This window comes from Lacerta agilis, chromosome 3 (assembly GCF_009819535.1).
Source record: "Lacerta agilis isolate rLacAgi1 chromosome 3, rLacAgi1.pri, whole genome shotgun sequence".
Classification (NCBI taxonomy): Eukaryota; Metazoa; Chordata; class Lepidosauria; order Squamata; family Lacertidae; genus Lacerta; species Lacerta agilis.
This window is the reverse complement of record NC_046314.1, coordinates 54,235,208-54,256,015: the sequence shown is the minus strand read 5'-3', so window position 1 is coordinate 54,256,015 and position 20,808 is coordinate 54,235,208. Positions and strand designations below refer to the sequence as shown.

Sequence of the window (20,808 nt, the reverse complement as noted above, 5' to 3'; positions counted from 1 at the left end):
ATGAGATGGCAGGGACGCTCTAAGGAGTGTCCTTAGAACTGCAACACAGACAATACCTTTTAATCTGCCTGTTCCCGTGCTAATATAAAATATGAATATTTCAGGTAGGGATTGGGAGGTGGGAAGCAGAGAGAAAATGGATTTAAAGTTTTCATTTAAAGACAAGCAGTTCTCCAACCAAATATTGTGCACAAAAATGCATGCATTGATGAAAATAATGTATGAAAATGCATCATACTGGGGAAAACAGCTTTTCAGAAATCCATACAAAAATGTGTATAGTAGGACAAATTTGCACTGAGGCACTGATGAATTTTCATGAGGACTTAAAAAAAAAACCAAGCTGATGTGGAATTGTATGTAAAAAACTTAAGACAGGGAAAATGAGAAAGGCCATCCCTAACTGCTAGCCATTTTTTTTGTTTTATCCTACCCCTTTTGGAAACAGAAACCATGGTTTGGATGAGGACTGGGGAGAATGACTGCAGTTGTCTATCTATCTTATTTATCATGTATCACAAAACACTTTGAACAATATAAGGCCAGCCTAGATGTTATGTGTGGGTTGTACCTCATGTGCTTGGTTTATGTTAATTAAATAGCAGCCATGGGGGTAGAGCATGAAGGGGAGGAGATTTGTCCCTGGAGGAAAACTAACATTAGTACTATTGGTAGCTTTTGTCCTGGGGGCAAGTAGAAGTCATTGGGGAAGCATGGGACACAGTCAGCACTGTAGCAGGATTAACTGGCTTGATGCTCTCTCCATCCTGTAGCCCCCAATCTAGATCAGCTCCCCTGAAACTGCTATTTAACCAACAAAGGCTAAGCAGTCATGTGCAGAACACTGTGTCTAGCTTAGCCTTCCAAAGTCACTCTTAAGTTTGGACATTCAACTGTAGACCTTTTCAGTAGCATGATTTTCCCAAACATGGGGCACACTCAAGTTATGCAGAAACTGAGAGAACACACTGCACACTCAGACCAGCAAGTGCAGGAAGTTTCTCCATCTGGGCTGATCTGAACTTCTACCTCACATTCAGACCTTTCATTTCCAGCTGGCATACCAAAACAAACCAGAAGTCAGTCAAAAAAAGACTTCATTTAATTAGTGATACTTAAAGACTTTTGCATAGGGGAAAAAAAGGTTAACAAAATAATGCACAATTTTCCCACCCCACCCCTGACTAGGAACAGTATTTTTAAAACAAATATTTTAAAAGTATATTTTGCATAATGTTTAACATTCTCACTGCTTATTGCTTTCTCCACACAGCAGAGAAATGAAGTGCATAATAATACATGCTGTGCTTTTATTTAATTTGCTTCCCCGACCCACCCCCAACAACAAACTTTCTAGCTCTTGAGTCAATGAATTAAAATACTTGTTATTTCATGTTGCTGCAATAAAATAAAAAAGCAAAGCATTCTTGTAGCACTGCTTGTCTGGGTAGTAAGAACATAACTTAAACTCCCAACACTTTTGTTTGGGTTGAGAACTGAACCGATACAAAAACACTGGCAATGGAGAAAGACAACCCAAAGGATCCTGTTGCCTGCATTACAGCTACTCATTCATGCCAATTCCCAACAGCTGACTATGAAGAGGACTTGCATCACATCTGGAGGATGCGGTATTTTCGCTTGCAAAGGGAATCAAATAAGTCAGATTTATCCTGGTGTTCACAAATGTACATGTAAACACACTTGGCTATAATTTTATGCCACCTAGTGCCAGGATGCTTGAATTCTTGTAAGACTAAGCACCGGAAAGATCAGTGCTTCTGTCAATATCATGCATGTCACCATCTGACAAGTCTGCACAAAGAAAGTGAATTAGATTAGATTAAATTTAGCGTATACATCCTCAATTATCTGCTTGGCTATTCCATAGTTTGTAATCCTGCACAGTTAGGTTGCATATATCCCGCTCATGTCAAGGGAATACAGCCTTAGGGTATACATTTTCTTCAAGAATGGTATCTGTCAGGTTTTCTGGGCATCTGTGCTGGATCTCTGTACTCTTCTCTCCAGTATTATTTGCCTTGTAAAGGAAAACACATACACGTGCTCGCACACACGCACACACACCCCACACACATTTGAAAGAGGTCAGGCACTTGCGCATTTTAAACAGCGTTCATCTTTCAGGTAGGCTTCTTTAGCTATAAATCCAGCGCCCCTTTAACAAATAAAAATGCATGGCAAGAGGATTAATTCTACACTCTATACATTTCTCAGGAAATGCCTACAGGGGAGTCATCATTCTTGAAGATCACTGTGGTCCAGTCTGGTGAACAAGAAACACCTCCTGTTCATTTTGACCAATATTAAGGCAGAATACGTCTTACTATTTTCCCACCCGTCTTTTGAGAATCCAAAGGGCTACTTGACCTGTTAACAGTCTTTGTGTGAAAGACTTTCTATTGCAACTGCAAAATGCCCCAGGAAGGCTTGCGTAGATTTTTTAAAATTTTTATTTTTTAGAAAGCTCCAACTTCAGTCCCCCAAGGTCGGTAGGGTTTATTGCTTCCGTTCCCACTGGCTTGCTGCGGGCTGGCAGATGCTGATACGGACAACGGTGGGCTGATTGCTGTTGCAGCTGCCACTGCTGCCGCTGCACTAGGTGGCAGCATTGGGAATGCCCCAGCAAAAGAGAGCGGAAAGCTCTGAGCTGCCGCTGCCGCTGCGGCATGTACGGTGGCCGAGAGTGAGAGAAGAGAGGTAGAAAGTGGTGGGACGCAGGGGGCAACACTGCCGGCAGAGGGCACTCTAAGCGTAGAATCGGCATGCGCAAAAGTGGCCGTGAGAAGAGCAGATCCATGGGGAGGCACTTCTGATGCTGTCGAGAGTCTGCAAGGGGAGATGTCAGAAGTGTGGAGTCCATTCTGTTGCAGTAAAGCTGCAGGGAGATGGTGGAAAGCTGCTGCCCAGTGGTGAGGATGCAAAGGGTGGTGGTGATGTGCCATGGTTGAGGTCATTGCTGCAGCTTCCCTCTGAGAAGCACATGAACTGAGATGAGAGACTAGTCTAACTCTTAGAGGGTCAGATGTGTCCAGACCTTCCACTGAACTCAAGTATCTCGCAACTTCAGTTAAGCATTCTCGAAACCCAATGCTAATGAAATCCATGGCGAGAGCATGAGCGTCAAAGTAACCTGGAACACAGAAAGCAAGAAACGAATTTAGTGATCCAATGGGATTTCTTTGTTTGTTTGTTTTTCTTTTCTTTTGGTCTTTCTTGAAATTGTGGTTCTAATAATATTCTAGCTCTTTCCCTTTAAGGCTCCCAGGACATTTTTTTTCAAACGGCTTTTGTATTATGCATGTGCTCACTGATGGAACTGAAATGTGCTAAAGTCAACTTGCAACCAGACATTACAGTGAGAAAGAATTACCGGTACGACTATCAATGTCTGAGACTCTTCAAACACACACACACACACACACACACATTTTGAACAATAGGAAAAGGATTAAAAAGACTAAACTTCCAATGCAAGATTTTCCACTGTATTGCTGAACAATGCCTGTGTATGTCACATACATAGGCACATAATAATTAGCCTTTGAAATCCTGTTCCTTTTACAGTAACATTTAAATACAATATTTGCAATATTTCAATATTGTGGATTTGCTCCTCCATACAACTGGTGCTTGCTATTATTATTATTATTTTAACAAAAACAACTGGGTGGGTGAAACAAAGAGGATCTCATTCTACTAAAGCTGTCGAGCACTCAGAATGCAGCAGCTGTATAAAGGGGTGAATCCTGCATTAGGAATCATTAGGAAAGGGACAGATAAGAAAACTGCCCATATTATAATGCCTTTATACCAAATTATTTTGCAAGACCAAATTTGAAATAAAATGTACAACTCTGGTCAGAGAATCTCAAAAAGGATATTGTAAAGCTTTTGAGGCCCATGACACAATTGCTTTGTATTTTAGAGGAGTGCAGCTTGGAAATGTCAATCATGGTGAAGGACTACTAGTAATGTGAATATTTAAGACCATGTGTGTATTAGTAGGAACAGGAAGACACATTACCAGTAGTTAATCAAAGATAACCATTTATCTTTCCAAAGGAAAAAGTGGCTGTTGTCCACACTGATTAAATTCACAAATATTTCCCCCTTCAAACAAACATTCCCAGCATCATTTTTGAAAATACCAGTTCTTAAGGTTCAGTAACCTGCCAAATTCTTTTTAAAATCAAGTATAGCACAGAATGAGTTTGTTTTGCACACATATTAAGTTGTGCAAATTATTACAGAGATACTAAGAATGCATCTTTTATCTGATGTGCAGTACCTTGGTCTCCAGAGACAATCTGAAATAGCGTAGCAGGGGGAACAGGCAAGAAAGGAGGTGGATAGTTCTTAATGTTCCAACAACCTCCCTGTGAAATACAGTTGTACCTTGGTTCTCAAATTTAATCCATTCCAGAAGTCCGTTTGACTCCCGAAAAGGTTCTAGAACCAAAGCGTGGCTTCCTGCAGCCAATTGGAAGCCATGCTAGACGTTCAGCTTCCAAAAAACGCTCGAAAACCGGAACAATCGCTTCCAGTTTTCAATCGTTTGGGAGCCGAAACGTTCAAGTTTAAAGGTGTTTGACTTCTGAGGTATGACTGTAGGTTGGTGGGTGGGTGGGTGGGGCATGCAAATGGTGCCTCAATCGGGAGGGTGTGACTTCTGCCTGGCCCATTCCCCTAATAAAGAATTGTGTGGACAGGCAGAGACCCCCCCCCAACCCCAGACGACTCCCTAGTGGAATAATGACTCATGACAACGTGTTATGGGATTAAAACTGGCCACAACTTTATTAAAGATTCAGATTTAGGGAGACCTTGGCTTAGGCATTGGGCGTTTATCCCTCCCAGTCCCCAGCCAGGGATCTGGGGAAAATCAGGGTTATCCAAAATGTGTGGGGATTGGGCTGACTCTGGAAAACGTATGTTTAAGCAGAGAGCCTGCCCCACCCCCACCCACCCCCCATTTCGCCGCAACACAGGGGAGACCACTGAAAACTATTGGTGTATGGCCAATGATTCCCCTCAAAACAACCCCTTTAATGGGGAACCCTGGGATTGCTGCCGCAGGGAAGGCATAGGTAACCGCCTCCACACACACCCCTCCCCACTTAGGGAAGATAGACTAAAGGATTCCGCCCAGGCCTAAAACTGTCAAAGTTGTGACGTTTTGCTACGGGGAAGGCAAAACCTGCCAATGCAGGGAAATTCCTTCCCGGTCCTTTAACAGCAACCAATGACGTAGCAGCGCCCGCATACCTGTGGAGAAGAGGTTAACCTGCAAAAGAAAGCATAACTGAGGGAGGGCAGGGTGGGAGAAGCTCTGGAGCCAACTGAGGATTCCAAGGTAAGTTCCGCCCTCTATTGTGTGGGCAGGGCGGTCTCTCCCCTTGCCTGGCCAACTCCCCTGGGAATGCCCTCCCTCGCCGGGATTGGTTAACTGTCTGAGGTTAGGTGGGAACCTCCAGGTATCCAGCGTGGGGGGCAAATCCAGGTTGTATTTTAGGGAGCCACATAGGATGGGGGGGCTGTGCACGATCATGCAAAAAACTCCCACTGATGTGGGGAGCGGTCATTCCCATCTTAATACTAATACAGTACTAATGCTAATGTTAATGGGGAACTGGTGGCCCTCCAGATGTTGGACTCCCAACCCTTATCAGCACCAGCCAGTATGGCTAATTGTCAGGGATAATGGGGTTCCCTAACCTTGATTTATTACAGGAATGGGGAATAAATAAAACAACAACTGCTACTAAGAAGAAGAAGAAGAAGAAGAAGAAGAAGAAGAAGAAGAAGAAGAAGATGATGACGGTGGCCTTCCAGATGTGGATGTACTGCAACTCCTATCACCCCGGCCATGAACCACACTGAACTGAGCTGATATCCAACAATATCTAGAGGGCTGCCAAGTTATTCATCTCCAATTTATACAGAGCTTGAGGATGCTCAAAACCCTTCACATACATTTGCACAAGAATTCAGACAGTCATAATGTGATGTATACAGTACTTCCAACTGGAGAATGGGACTGAATATGAGATACAGTGGCTTGGGTAAGGCCACCGGTGAATGGGTAATACTGTGGAAAGATCTGAGCTACACAATTTCCAGCACTAAAGTCCTAATGATTACATATTTACCAGTGTTCAAAACTTCCTATTCACTTTATCAATTTCCATTTACAAAACAACAAAAATAAAGCAACCCACTAAAATATTTTAAATTAACTTCCCAGGCTTCCAGATGTTTGGCTTCCGAATTTCTAGTGTGCAGTGCAACTAGATTTTCAAAAATTCTCTAAACCAAAGCAGCTTGCTTTTCTTTTTTTTCAAAAAACGAGATAAGAAAAGAGACATTATTCTCTTCGAAAGCCACATTCCCAATTCCACATCGCAAACATGCAGGCACACAAAATAAGCACTGATTGTGGATAGCTCTTTTTCTAGTGGTATTGGGTTTCCTCTTAACAATCCAACAGAAGATCCAAGCTTAGATGCTGTCCTGGTGAATGAATGGCACAGCCTAATTTTGCATGGAAAACATTCTTTCTAGAACAAAGGGCAATACATAAACAATAAGGAAAGTTTCCTCTGGATCCACTTCCCGTGGTATAGCAGCTGCATAATGAATTTTAACTTTGGTTTTTCATGCAGCACAATTGTTGCCGCAGCGCTCCTTGTTTATGTTTGGATGTTTGGGGTATTTGTTTTGTCTCCCTTGTGCCGATTTCAGTGCTCTTTGGAAACCCCAAACAAATCTCTGACTGGGCTGCCTGTGAATGAAGCCTTTACTCTCCCACAGTGTTATGAAAGCAAACACAAGCCCAGGGTCAAGTGGTTCTTTTGTCCCCGTAGTTCTTTCCCACGAGTTCAACCCTGCCTTTAGCATTGATTTCCAGTCCTTTAATCTAGAACTGCCTATCCCAGCTTGTCAAAGGGAGCGTTTGCTGAGATTTCCCCCAGCTAATATTAGAAACAGTACAAAAATCAATTCCTTACCTTTCCCGCCTGTCGCCTGGAGCATCTTCAAATGATCCACTGTCATTTGCAGGATTTCTGCTTTTTCTAATTTGGCAGATCCCTTTGAGATAAGAGGCACAAACAATAAAGGCTTAAAAGTATTGCATGCTTTGATTTGGTATACCCGCTTTTGAGCTCCATCTTATGGTTTCAATTTTCCCAACCATTAGAGCATTCAGTTTAATTCTTCTACCCAGCATCTGTATCCCACACTTTATTTTTGCACACAAGTACTGTATCAACAGTTTCTAGCGTGGCATAAACTGAGCACACATTTTCTATGAAGCATAGAATAGTGCAAACAAGGAAAACATGTACAGTAGATATACACATTCACAACTTTCAAAGCAGCATTTTAAAAATCAATATTTATTTATTTTACGCATTGCCTTTCCCCACCAGAACCGGGATTCAAGTCAGCTTACACAAAGCCTGAATAAAACACAGAAAGATAAAAGCTAAAAAAAGTTTAAAAAATAATTGAATTTTAATAATCAAATTAAAACAATGTAAAAAAAAATACCTATTAAAATACAGATACTAAAAACAGTGCAGCACTATTAAAAACCCTTTCCTTAAAAGCAGTCAGTTCCCAAAGGGCTACTGGAATAAAATAGTCTTCACCTGCTGACAGGTCTAGTCCCAGCTTAAGCCAGTCCAGTCCCACTAGAGATGGAGTGTCAAAGTCTGGGAACCACCACCAAGAAGGCCCTCTCCTATGTCCCCATAGATGTGCCTGTGAGGGTGGTAGGACTGAGAGAAGGGCCTACTCTGAAGATCTTACAGCCGGGACAGGTTCGTATGGGAAAATATAGTCCTTCAGGTAGCCTGGGAATAAGACACATAGGGCTTATAACCAGCACTTTGAATTGTGTCTGGAACAGACCAGTGGAGCTGTTGGAACAAGGAAGTTGTATGCTTCCTATAAGCAGCTCTGGCCAACAGCCTGGCTGCAGTCAGGGCTGAATCCAGGAACACACCCAAACTGTGAAACGGCATCTTCACGGGGAGTGTTACTCATTTAGCACAGGCTGAAACCCAGTTCCCTGTTCTGCCTTCCAAATAGCCAAGAGCACCTCTGTGTTGTCTGGATTGCATTTAAATTTGTTCATCTCTATCCATCCAGTCCATTAGTGATGGCAGACACTGGTTTAGAGCTGATACAGCTTCCTTGGATTTAGATGGAAAGGAGGAACAGAACTAGGTTTCATCAGCACACTGGTGACACAACCCCCCAAAAAACTCTGGATGACCTGTCCCAGAGGTTTCATTGTAAATGTTGAATAGCATGGGGGACAGAACAGAACCCTGAGGCACCCCACAGGCCAACGGGCAAGGCATCAAACAAGAGCCCTCCAGCACCACCTTCTGGGGCTGGATCTAGACATGTGAAAGAAGCAATTCATTTAAACACGTTGTAAACTCATACAGGGAAATCTGGTAGGGAAAAACGGGTCTCCACAGCACCACCTGGTGTCACAATGTTATATTGCATATACAACACATATAAAACACTTTTTCTTTACCAAACTAGTTAAGTCCTGGGTTTGCCCCCCACCCCAATCAGGAAGGAATGGAGCCCCTGTAAAACAGTGCTTCCAAGTCCCATCCCAGCAAGGTGGCCCAGAAGGATACCATAGTTAAGCTGCTGAAAGGTCCAGCAAAACCAACAGGGACACACTCCCCCTGTCCAATTCCCAGCATAAGCCATCCGCCAAGATGACAAAGACGGTATCTGTCCTACAACCAGACCTGAAACCAGATTGAAATGGACCTGAATAATCTGTCTCAGCAAGAAAAGGTGCAAAGATCCACACCAAGTCTGAAAGGCAAAGAAAACCTCAAAGTTGCACAATCTTATTTGCAAGCCCCAATAAAATAAACAGGAGTTATAGGACAGCAAGGTATTTCTTTCTGCAATGAGTTTTGTGCAGGAAAATGTCCCAGTGAATTGTGCCTAATGAATGGTACAGTAGTAAGGCCCTAACAAGTTTGTGCTCTGTAGCTAAGGAAAAATATACTTTGTTTTATTACAAATTTTGTTTAGTTAATTATATATTTTTATTTATAAAAAGCATTTGTTTACAAATCAGGAATTCAGGAGAGAGATTGTGTCCTTATCCCTGTACTTACTAAAAGGCTACTCACATTGACTCATAACTTAGTGAAAGTTTGAAACTAGACATTCTTGTTCAAACTTACTCCTAGTCTTCACTTGCATAAAGAAGAGTATAGCTTCTCATTGAAAATTTAAACCCAATTCTGTGGAATGGATTTCCAAAAACAACCTATGAGACTTGGTTCATCTTTAAAATGGAAAAGTGAAACACACATGGTCCACAAGAACAGTTAGCTCCTATGCATCCCACAAAGTGTCCATCATTAAAGCTCATTGGAGCATGTTAGTCTTTAAATGTGCCACAAGACTCTTTGATAATATTTAAATCAAAGGGGAGGAAGAACATGTTTTAGCAATATATATACTTCAATATTCATCATGGGGGGGGGGAAATCAAAACTTTTTCTTTAATGCCAAGCTGCTCTAAGGGTTAAGTTGCAGCAGGCATGTTGATGACGTCATGTTATGAATGATGCCAGATAAGATGCCCATCTTCTGGGGTCATAAAATCATTTTTTTAATTTTACTCTCATGGAAGAAAAACCCTTTCTCCATTTCAACAGGAACCACACCAAAAACCTTCAGAACTGCCCTTATCTGCCCTTTTCCTTTCGGAAGCTTTGGGTGGGATTTAAGTAAGTTGTTGCATGTGTGAAACAAAATCCACTCCCATGGTGGAACTTCCTCCCATCTCCTCTTTCCTGTACCCCTCAAATCTTGGGAAAATTCCAGAATCGGTTTAGGGCCACATATGGGGGGGGGGGGAAGAGTCCCATTGCATGAGCTTGTTCTCATGCTCATTCCCCACATTGAATTCCACCTGTTATTTTCCAGTGCCACCAAAATGAAACACTTGAAACAAACCACCAAGATACATCCAATGCTGGCAGAGGTCAGCTTATTTAGACTCCAGTCTGCCTCAATCACATAGAAACCAAAGGAGCTGGGCAGCCAAATTTATATAGTAAAAGGGGTGAGTCAATCAGTGGAAGGGACTTGAACTATTCCAGGGCTTGCTGCTTATCTCCCCACAGCCTGACCCCCCCTTCAAGTCACTTTATCCATCTTGCACTCATTTCCTACATATGAAGCCAGCTGGCAGGAAAGTAACCCTGGAAAGGGGGGATAATTGTGGGAGGGATGGGGGTTCAGCACCCTCTACTCATATGTCCCTTTTTCTCTCCCATGTGATTAGGTGTAAAATCATCGGTCTACCCCTACAGTGCACAGTTATGTTCAGAGCTCCATCCAAGACTTGCTATGGCCATCCCATTTCTAACAAGGCAAAGACAACCTACGTTTCATCTTGCATTACCTCAAAGCACATTGCTTTTCAATAGCACCTATTCACACATTCAGCTGCGAGTCAAGCCATCATGTGCTGTGCTTGAACATGAGAAGTCCAAGTCTGTGCATCTTACTGAGCAACCAACTTCTAAAAGTCACTTTCTCTCTCAGCCTAACTAACTCCCAGGATAGTCCTCAAAATAAATGAACAAATAACTGTGAAACAATTTGTGCACTCAAAATTGCTCTAGACATATTCAGGCTCTGTAACACTGTGATCCCTAAACGTCCATTTTCTTTATTGCTGGAACTCCATACACAATTTAAATATTCTTTAATACATTTCTAAGACTGCTGTAAGTCTTCAAATGAAAAGCTTGTGATTTCTGCTTAGCGACTCAATGATTTATTTATTTTTGTTGGAAGCACCCTCTGGTTTCTGCCATCAGCCAAGGGACCAAGTGCCAATGGAAGACAGCACTCTTGGCCTCCCAGGAAGAGCATCATGGCAAAGGTAAGAGCAGCACAGTCCAATCCATTCTCCATTGAAGGAGAAATTGCAAAGAGCTTGCTTCCCTATGAGGAAGAACCCTCTGATCCAACAGGGGAACCAAAGAGAAACATGCGCTGGCCCAGGGTACAAGTTTGTGTGTGCGCAAGTGTTGTATTGTAAGACACTTTGAGAATCAGTCAATTGGGGTAAGTGACTGGGGTAAGTGTGCATGCACACGAAAGCTCATACCAAGAACAAACTTACTGGTAGTTGGTCTCTAAGGTGCTACTGGAAGGATTTTTTTAAAAAAAGTTTAAGCAGAAATGACCACCTTTCTCTTTGAACAGCCAACTGAATGTGTGTGTGTGTGTGTGTGTGTGTGTGTGTGTATCTCAGTCATAGAAGTCTGCTGAAGAATATTCAACGGTATCTTCAGTTGCACCAATAAAGAGAATGGATTTGTAGCTTTTCTCAGGATGACTTGGATTACAACAAACCTGAATACTAATACTATTTTCTTTTTAAAAAGCCATTTGATCAAGACCACACAGCAATGGTAACACGTGCCCTGGCGGACTGTATGGAAGTTTATTCCGATGGTCCTTTCCTCATATTATTTATTATTTTTATACACGTAATATGCACAGTAAGCCTTGGCATTTTTAGATTTTATATGACCCGGGTTATCTTAGATTGCTTGGCTTTGCTTTGCTTTTCCTTCCTCCGTCCTTATCTTTCCCCTGTATTACAACTTGTACTTTCCTCAGTGCTAATCTTTTCCATAGACCCAATACAAACATTTTTAGCAAGAGCTGAGTAATAGCTGCCCGATGTTGGGTAATTTCCAGGAGCTTTAGAAGCCTTTATAATGTTTGTGGTTTTCAAGAAGTAAACAATGCAATGAGACAAGCAACTGTTGTCCCCTGTCCCACTTTCTCTGACTAGGCTCAGGACACCTCCATGCTCCCATGCTGCCAAAGTCTGCTGAATACGTCGTTTTGCAAGATGCTGAAGGTATAGTGTGGGTAGCAGGAATGGTGTTTTGCCTGCTCGTAGTCATTTTTTTTTCATTTGCTTGTATCTGCATTAAAGGCATAGTCTGTGCATAGTACAGTATATATACCACCTACTCCACTATATATAAAAGACATCAACTTTCCCTACCCTGAGATATGAGGAGTTGCAAGAATAAGGAGATCTACATATGGCCTAAAATAAAAGTGCTTGTTTTCTTCCAATGTGGGATAGCTCCCTTAATAGAACATTTCATGACCGGGGGGGGGGGGGGGTAGTGTAAGGAATCAAAATTGGAGATGTAAAATTTCCAAAATTTCCAGAAAATTTGAAGCCACTGGGAAAAGGTTTCCCCCCCTGTTTGGGTAAATATATATACAGTACATGTGTGGGATATTTTAGGAATATATATAGATGTTTGTGTGTACTTTCAACCATTTACAGTTTGAAAGTCACTTTGTTACTTTAGGAACATAAAACGTATTATGGTTTGCCATAAAATTATCATGTCTGGTTTATTATAAAGTACAGTTTATTTAGACAAGAATTGATTTTTTTAAAAAAAATGTTTACAAACTGAGCTGCAAGCTGCTGAACTGTAAGGAACCTGACCTGCAAGAAACTTCTTTGGTTATGCCAGTTTATGAGGAGCAGGCAAAAAACAATAAAAACAAAAGAAATCAACAACATTAGTAAAACAAAGAAAAATATTACATCTCCTCCAGTCCTCCTGTGTCAAGCAGACATAAAGCACTAATTTCCATAAAAAGAATGAGGAAAAAAGCAGGGGGGAAACCAAGACTCAATGCACATGTACATGAATGTTCTGTACATGAAATTCAATCAGCTCTGTTTTCTCAGCTATTGCTGTCAGTTTCCACTTCTTCCACTTCTTCATATTTTTCATCACTATAGTTATCATGGCCCTAAGGGTTGCCCAGTTTGAAGTGACCTTCTCTATCCTTCCCCAAAGAAGGCTCTGGAACCTTCTTCCTTCCCTAGTGCCAATGGCAGCGCCCCCAAGAGGCAGAAATACACCTTCCTCTTTCATTTGAGAGCTGCACTAAGGACTCTCTTGTCCTCTTGTGTACAGGAATTGTAACGATCTGACACTGTTACATAGTCTCACATGAAAGACTTCCTGTTAACAATAGTATTTAGAAATCATTTTTGTTTAGTCCATTTTTTTGTTTTTGTTTATTCCAAAAATAAAACACAGTCAGATGGGTGGAGTGCAAATAACAAAATTATTTTAATATTATTGTCAGGTTACTCCAGACTAAGTGGTATGAACCTGAAACATGTAGTTTCAGTGTTTAATATTATGTATTTCCAGCCATTCTAGAAACTTGATGGACAGAGAATAATTCCTCAAATACATACCGTAAACAAACATTCTCTCAGAGTTTCAAAGTTAACTCATGTAAGTTGATTTCGTACAGGTTTCATTGTGTTATATAACATGATACTCATCTCATGCTTTCTTCCGTGCAAGCAACCTATTCCAGAGCCTACGTTCAAAATACTTACCCCATAGAAAATGCATTGCATTCCCTTAGATTTCAATGACTCTGCTCCACACTGAGGTCATAATTCTATGAGCACTCATCAGGGAATAAATCCCATTTAACTCAGTGGGACCTACTTCCAAGTAGATATTTATGTACAGGTAAAGGTAAAGGTAAAGGTAAAGGGAAAGGGAAAGGGAAAGGGAAAGGGAAAGGGAAAGGTACCCCTGACCATTAGGTCCAGTCGTGGACGACTCTGGGGTTGCAGCGCTCATCTCGCTTTACAGGCCGAGGGAGCTGGCGTTTGTCCGCAGACAGCTTCCGGGTCATGTGGCCAGCATGACTAAGCCGCTTCTGGCAAACCAGAACAGCGCACGGAAATGGTGTTTACCTTCCCGCCAGAGTGGTACCCATTTATCTACTTGCACTTGACGTGCTTTTGAACTGCTAGGTGGGCAGGAGCTGGGACCGAACAATGGGAACTCTCACCCCGTCACAGGGATTCGAACCGCCAACCTTCTGATTAGCAAGCCCCAGGCTCTGGGGTTTAGACCACAGCACCACCTGCACCCACATTTATGTACAGGACTCCACTGTAAATCATAATGATTGCAATTTTGAGGTTGCAATTACATTTCTCAATTTTGGACCTATTGCATCTACAGCGCCAAGAGAAGCACCTTTCTGCAGACTTCTCTCCCAAAGTCAAGGCATCACAACTGGTTACGAGTCAGTAAGGAGATACTAAAAACCCTCCAAACTTTTGTTATTGTTGAAGGGGCTTAATCGAGATGTTCTGTTTTCATATTTAGAAATGATCCAATTACAACACTTGTGTTCATCCAACTCTTATAAGCTGGTGACTGAAGTGATTTAATTTTTCTCCTGTACATGCAACACAACTTCACATCACCTTGAATAATTCCACAGAAGACTAAGGTTCCTTTCATTCCGTATAGTTATATGATTCTACAAAGTCAGTGGAAATCTTTTGAGGTACGTTACGCTTAGCAATATTAACAAAACCTATTTGTGCTGCTCTCATGAATCACAAATTTACATTTAAGAATGGGGTTCTGCACAACACGTTTCACTTTTTTTGCGAAAGCAGAATAAAAATATCCAAAATAAATAAAAAACTCTCTCTCTCTCTCTCTCTCTCTATATATATATATATATATGGTGTTTTATTTATTTTATATATATATAAAATATATATAAAGTTACGTAATTATAATTAGTGTGCTGACACATTACATCAGAACATGTCCAACACAAAGTTTTGGCTGGGACAATTCTGCAAGAAGAATGCTAATTTTATTTGTTAAAAGATTTATTGTATAAACCAACCTGGGATCTTCATAGATGTTGGGCAGCTTAAGAATGGAATAAATAATATATATGTGTGTGTGTGTGTGTGTGTGTGTGTGTGTGTGTATATAATAATTTTTATTCACCCCTCCTTATGTGATCACCAAGCAAAAACTTACATTTAAAAGATTGTATTACAACTTGGACCGCTTCAAAGAGCTGCAGCACTAGCAACAACTGTTACCGGTATATCTGAACAGCTTCTTTTTCGGAATTTAAATATATATTTGAAAGAGTTTATTAAATAGCCAGCAATTTAAGGATCTGAAACAATCAGATTGTTTTACTAATTAAATTTAGAATTAAATAAAAAAAGGATCAGAAAGGACAGGGATGAGAATACAATGCTGTTAAAAGATTTATGCAGGAGGGTATTTGACATGTGTGGTTTTTTTTAAAAAAAAACAAAACTGTAAGGAATAAAGCACTTTTAAAAACAGCAAAACAAAACCACTACTGGAATGCATAGAAAGAACAGAGACAACACGAACACTATTGCCCTTAAGGGAACAGCAAACCAGAGAATGGAAATGTTTTTCAGCCTTGTGGAGAATTTTGCTTTTAATAGTTTTGCCACAACAAAGCATTTTATTGAAGTGCCTGCTCTGTGCCAGATCAGAACACATCCAGCCTTATTTTTAATGAGCTTTATGAAAGACCCAACATGACCAGATGAGTTGAGATACAGAATATTTATGCTTACTTGTTTTTCAAATGCTGTTGGCACAAGCCGCCTCAGTTCGGATAAACTGTTATTTATACGATCACGGCGCCTTTTTTCTATGATCTATTGCCAAAACAAAGCAATAAATTGATATAAAAGTTAAGGTGCACAGAAGGTTAAAAACAGCAGAAACAAATGCAATTGTTACATTTTTTAAAAAATAAGGGAAACCCTTACCCCTCTTCGCTTTTTCCTGGCCATGATCTGAGATGTTGTCGTAGGCGAATTTGATCGGATCACTGAACTGGCACTGTGCCTGAGGAACAGTTGAAAAGGCATGTCAGGTACAGCATCCTATTGTGTTGTTTGTTGCAGAGGTCTAAACAGAGCCAGCTCAAGACATTTTTCCGCCCGAGGCGAAGGAAAAGGTGGTGTCCTCTGCCAACACACACACAGAAGCCAATTCGACTAGAAGTTGAATCTTACTCCAATTAAAAAATCTTACTTTACAAATGCTGAAAATGAAGGACGATTATTCCTAAGCAAGTATTATTTTACTCTGTCCTATTTTAAACAACTTTTTTGTTTTCAGCTGTACTGGCAAAAGGACAGTCTCTTCCACTACACTTGAGGGCAGCAGGCTAGCGTGGGGGTGTCAGGGCAAGCCACATGGAACTCACGGCTGTCTCCTCCCCATACCTCAGCACCTGTCACCTGAGGCAGCTGCTTCACTTTGCCTCACCACAGGGCCAGCCCTGGGTCTAATCCCTCCCTCCTCCCACCAACACGAGGGCTATGTAATTTATATCGTAAACCACCCTGTGATCCTCAGATGACGGACAGTATAGAAAATTTTAAAATAGTAATTACTATAACTTGATGTTCTCTATATACTGTTGGACACCCAACTCTCATTGGCCCCATCAGGATGGCCAATGGTTAAGGGATGGTGGGTCCAACAACATTTAAAAAGGCACAGGTTCCCCATTCCTGTTTCAAGTGCTCAGTAAAACACGGAAGTAGCCAGAATAAAACTTTCACTACCACTCTTCAGCCCCATCGCACCATCCCCTTTAGTTTTGCTCACCAAGAAGTTCATTTAAAAAAATAAAAGAGTCCTCCCAAAATATTCCACAGTCTTGAGTTCAACCAGACTGGGTGACCTCAGTACCGGCAAATATGTAAAATATTCATTATATATGAGTTAAAATGTATTAACCATGTACGCAAAAGAACTGCTGATTAATTGTCTCATATTGAGCACATTCAAGCCTACTGCTTCCAATACAGCAGAAATAGATACAGTACTTAATACAAAAAGGATGTGCCTCTGACTTGCCTATGTTTGGCAGAAATTACTTTATCAAGCAAAGGATATAGAAGAAGCAGTCTGAAAAGGGTTAGGGCTCATGTCCATGTGTTTTGCCGAGCACACACACAAGAAATATTCACAGCTGATGCAAGGCACATGTATTTTGACTAAACTCACATCTGTGTACAAAAAACAATATTAACCAAAAAAATTGTCATCACTTGGAAATACAAATATTCCACCAAGATCAATGAGATTTCCCAACTACACATGTTGGATTGTAAAATGCTTCATATTCTAACAAACTTGATTAGGATGCTTGGGTTTTTCTTTGTTTGAAAAGCAGAGTGCCCATCCTTCAACAAAACTATCAGGCACTTCTGTTGTACAATCTCCATTCATCTCAGAAGGATAACCTCAATTACAGCCCCTTTTAGTTGACAGTCGCTTGAACCACTAGACTGCTTTGAATCTAAATCCATCAATGATCCACATCTGTCAATCACATTGCTTTAGTGAACTCCAGATTAAATATTTTAAAATTCTTGAGACAATCCAATCAAGAGTTAAATAGTTGTATGTCCCACTGAATACTATGTAAGCAATTTTTTACTTCATTTTGAATAGATTATTTCCTTTTCTTTTATAACAACCAACTCTAATTGCATATGACAAATATATCATCTGGACCTCAACGAAAAGGAAACTTTTTTAAATTGACACCTCATATAGTTGCCGGTAAAGCTCATTTCTGACATACTACAGGCCCTAGAACCTAAATTTATCATGCAAACACCTGTTAGTATTTCCTCCTCTGCATTTATCCAGCTACATTTTTTGGCTTTACTCAGTTATTGATATTAATTGGAATTAAATTTTCTCTGTTTACTTTTACGATACTACTCTAGAGTAAGTGACTTGTGGCATAACACTAATTGGGTTTAAGGTTTAAAACTTACACAATATTTCCATGAAATTCAGATTTAATTGTTCTAGCTAATCTACACTAACCATCTTGATTGGGATTGGGACTGAACTACTACAGCCAGGGCGTTGTTGTTTTTTTCAGCTGAAGCTCACAGGAGCTCAGTTCTAGCATTTCTCAGGTGAACACGGTGGAAGTTCATGGTGAGCTGCAGCATCTCTTTTTCTAGAAAAAATAGCACCGTGTAGAGCCTATATAAATCTAACCGGCTAACATTAAATACTACTACTGTGTAGATACCCTGAAACAGGTTAATTTAAAGCAGATTATAAAAGGCAATTGGATTTATTGCATCATGTGGATAATGCCTCTTTAAACTCCCAAATCATGACATGTCTCAGCAAACCCAGGAGAACAGCATTTTAAAAGACAATGGGAATCACTGACTGAAACAGTAATTTTATTGCTATCTTTTTTACAGCATCTCTGTTAACGAAATTCTGTCAAAAATCAATCAATTCTTTTCCCTTTTTTTTAGTCCCACTGGGCAATATCCAAGGAAGTCATATTCAGAGGGAACCCATTAAAATAAATGGACATGTTACTGAGTAAGAATAGGACTGGATACTACCCAGGTTTCAACGAGAGATTTAAGCATGCACATAATCATGCCACTGATATAATTGGGAGTTAAATATGTCTAACTTTGGCTGAACTTTGTTTTAGCTTTGGCTCTGCATTGTTTCATGAAATTAAATATTAAGGGCAGCCTAAAAATTAGGTAGAATTTTTGTTTATTAACAGTGCAAGCCAAGCCATGTTTACTTAGAAGTAAGTCCCCTACTGAGTAGGTGCTACTTACTCCTAGGTAAGCAGAGCTAGAATTGCAGACAGTGTTACTTATTCAGTTGTTTTCTACTTTCTTCAGAATCACAAACAAACCCCATGACTCTATATTGAGACTTGGTAAAATTCAAATTTCTTTAGCTTATTAATCAACTAAAATAATTCAGTTGGTTGACAGCCCTCTTGTGAAAATATCTTGTTTTGTTTTGATAGCAAGCATCCTTTCTTCAAACACTCTCACCACAAACATCTCAAGGCCTTGAGGATTGTTACACAAGCAGACGAAATGAAGCATACCTTGCTCGCTCTACTTATCTCAACAATGCTCCAGCTCCACCTATTATTCTGAAGCAACTGTGCCCTCCATTTAATTTCTATAGAATTCTAATCAATCTCTCTTCTTTTCTAGGGTTCATCCATACTGTTGTTTAATGTGGATAGCCCTGTATCTCCCATTAATTATTCCTTGTCCATAACAAATTCTCTTCTAAATCAATGCCTCCCACACTTTCTCCTCTCTCAATCCAGATGTTTGGAGTATCCCTTGCTATGAGAAAATCCAGATTGATGGGGAAGAAAGTGTGGGAAGGCAGTGATCTGCAGAACTGAAGAATTTATGGAGGTATAGGAAACTTAGTGTCCATATTAACAACAGTAGCTGCGGCTGAGACCTTAACTCCTTCCCACCCCATCCTTCCTAGCAGGCAAACCCAGGTCATTTGCTGGCAGGTGAGTTATACTGCATTTGCCTTCTTGTCTGACAATGACCTACAACAGTACACACCTAGAAAGATTCTAGCAACACAGGATTAGTATTATAAGACTATTTCAAGGGATGCCTCCCACCCCAATTCTAGTTTTGCAAGCGGCTGCAGCTCCACTTTACATAGAATCTACTAGTTCAGTACTGCTACTACCCAACACACGTTGATTGTCAACAGCCTACAGGACACAAAATGTGATACTCCAACCCCCACTCCTCTTTTTGCTTAACATCTAGCACTAAAGAACAGTTCCAAAAGATGTATATTGACCAAGACTATATGGCTGACTGTGATAAAAGTACAGTACTGTACTCTGCTACTGTTACTATGGGGTTTTTTTCTGTCCAGACAAACTTATACTCTTACACATATCCCCAAGAGAATTTTTTACAACTGAGGATGCCAGTTAGTGAAGGGAAAAGTAGATAGCTGGGTGAAAGAAGTGTGACGTGGGAGTAGGGTAGAAAATAGACCCCCTACTTTCTATTAGAACCTAACAAAATGGGGTGCCATTCATCAGGGCAGGACTTCAGAAGCCCAAGGTCCCCGTCAGCAAAATGAGTAAGTAGCAGGGCCACAAAGCTTAATAGGGCTGCCTTGCCACGTTTTTGAAGCAAATTGTCTAATACTATTGTCTAATATTAACAGTGAAATAGCACCCCTACCCCGCTCCCTTCCACAAAACCATCAAGTCCAGATCTAAAATTGCTTAACTGCTCCTCTGATGCCAGAATATCCAACACTGCACAGAGGTCAAAAAGGGGGCGCCAAGAAACAATTGTCCAACACGGGTGGGGGTGCCTTTGATCTGGCTCCCCATCCTCCTCTTGCACCCCAACCCAAAGAAAAAGAGGAGGCACGGTCCAGATTTTTTGTTCTTGTTGCAAATAAAAAAACCCCGGAACAAACAAACTTCGTCCTTACCCAGAATAATTATTTTCACTCCCTACGTCTATAGTCTCGTCCATATCGCTGTCTGAGGTAGTTTCCTCACAAGGCCGCTTCATTGTGGCCCAAGGAAAGAGTCCAGCTTCCAAATCAGGAGATAAACAACAAGAACTCAGGTCTGCGGTTTCCCTTTTTGGACAGTGACTCCGGATTAAAGCCCGCCTATCCCTCCCCAGCCGGCGCCAGCGAACTGAATGGATTTCTGAAGCTCTTTCCCACGCTGCAGCTCAGCCTCGAGCACAAGAGCCCGCCCACAGGAGGGGCGAAGCCACGCCCCTCCTCCTCCCGGCTGAGCCCTCTGGATTGGGGCAGCGGAAGAGTGAGTGACAGGCCTCCTTCCCCGGCGCTTCTGCCCGCTTCTTCATTGGCTGAAGCGCGGCAGCGGTCCCGGCGCCAAACACTCCTGGGCGTCTTGGAAGCGTGGGAAAGCCCGGAGCACCTCGAGCGCGCAAGGGAGACGGGGAGGAAAGAGGGCGGGAGGGTGGCTGGAGCTGGCCGGCAGACA

At 41.3% G+C, this 20,808-nt stretch overlaps 1 protein-coding gene across 1 annotated transcript; it reads right to left on the bottom strand.

The window, feature by feature from the left end:
• Positions 1 to 1,080: 1,080 nt before the first annotated feature.
• On the bottom strand, positions 1,081 to 20,561 carry HEY2 (hes related family bHLH transcription factor with YRPW motif 2). Its single transcript, XM_033143732.1, has 5 exons — positions 20,280 to 20,561; positions 15,746 to 15,824; positions 15,548 to 15,631; positions 7,032 to 7,113; positions 1,081 to 3,154 (listed from the first exon to the last, which is right to left on the bottom strand). Exons 1-5 carry the CDS (start codon positions 20,360 to 20,362, stop codon positions 2,481 to 2,483), a joined length of 1,002 nt encoding a protein of 333 aa, XP_032999623.1. The 5' UTR covers positions 20,363 to 20,561; the 3' UTR covers positions 1,081 to 2,480.
• Between the last annotated feature and the right edge of the window lie 247 nt (positions 20,562 to 20,808).